Source organism: Frankliniella occidentalis, unplaced genomic scaffold, assembly GCF_000697945.3.
Source record: "Frankliniella occidentalis isolate FOCC.00 unplaced genomic scaffold, Focc_3.1 Scaffold14, whole genome shotgun sequence".
NCBI classification, from domain to species: Eukaryota; Metazoa; Arthropoda; class Insecta; order Thysanoptera; family Thripidae; genus Frankliniella; species Frankliniella occidentalis.
The window spans coordinates 2,474,969-2,475,728 of record NW_026267144.1 but is presented as its reverse complement, the minus strand read 5'-3'; the positions used below and the strand labels follow the sequence as shown (position 1 = coordinate 2,475,728).

The 760-nt window shown below is 46.4% G+C and overlaps 1 protein-coding gene across 1 annotated transcript in view; it reads left to right on the top strand.

The window, feature by feature from the left end:
* Positions 1 to 289: 289 nt before the first annotated feature.
* Positions 290 to 760, top strand: part of LOC113203455 (proteasome subunit alpha type-3) — a 10,741-nt gene continuing 10,270 nt past the window's right edge. Inside the window, exon 1 of the mRNA XM_026418166.2 lies at positions 290 to 455. Coding sequence (XP_026273951.1) covers positions 435 to 455 — 21 coding nt within the window. The 5' untranslated portion in view covers positions 290 to 434. The remainder of the gene's footprint in view (positions 456 to 760) is intronic.

The window sequence follows — 760 nt, the reverse complement described above, 5'->3', positions numbered from 1 at the left end:
CTCAACTTTCCTTGAAGTAAGGGCAGACGCAAATCTTACACAACTTTGTTACCTTTTTTGGGAGGGGGGGCGCGCTGAGTATTGCGAAAGGCGTGATCTGTGAAATTTCTGAGCGCGAGAGTTTTCTGAAAAACGTCATTTGCCAGGCTGCCGCGCTGGAATTCCCCGCACCGCGCCGGTGGCAACATCCCTACCCCGCGGAATGGGCCTAGACTCTCTTGGCGCACGGAGTAACTCCTGCCCGGCTGGTGGCGACATCTATCGGTCGTTGCCTTGGTTAGTGCGTGGGGAGCTTTCGCACACCGCCGCTGCGAGCGCTCCAGTCAGATTTGGTTGTGGTTAGACAGGCCGTTCGGTGTGTTGAACGAGTGTTAATCTCTAGTTCTTCGCACATTTCCAGTCTTTCCGTAGTATTTTACACTCACTACGTCACAATGAGTACTATTGGAGCTGGTGTAAGTACCATATATGTAGCGTCCATGACAAATCTCTGTACAAAGACACTGTAATTTGTTGCCGGTCATGCAGCGTCTTGACCATAACCTCTTCCAATATTTCCGTCTTTAATTATTTCCAGGACATTTTTCACTTTGCTTGCAAGGTTTTTTATAAACTATTAAATCCTTCCCACGCAGTCTTTATTCTCAGAAATTTGTGAGAGTGCTTTTGCTGTTTCATCCACGTTTGATTGATTCGTTCTGTATGTTGACAATCATGATGATGTTGTCAAATATTGAAAAGAGTTTACTATCCGCTACTA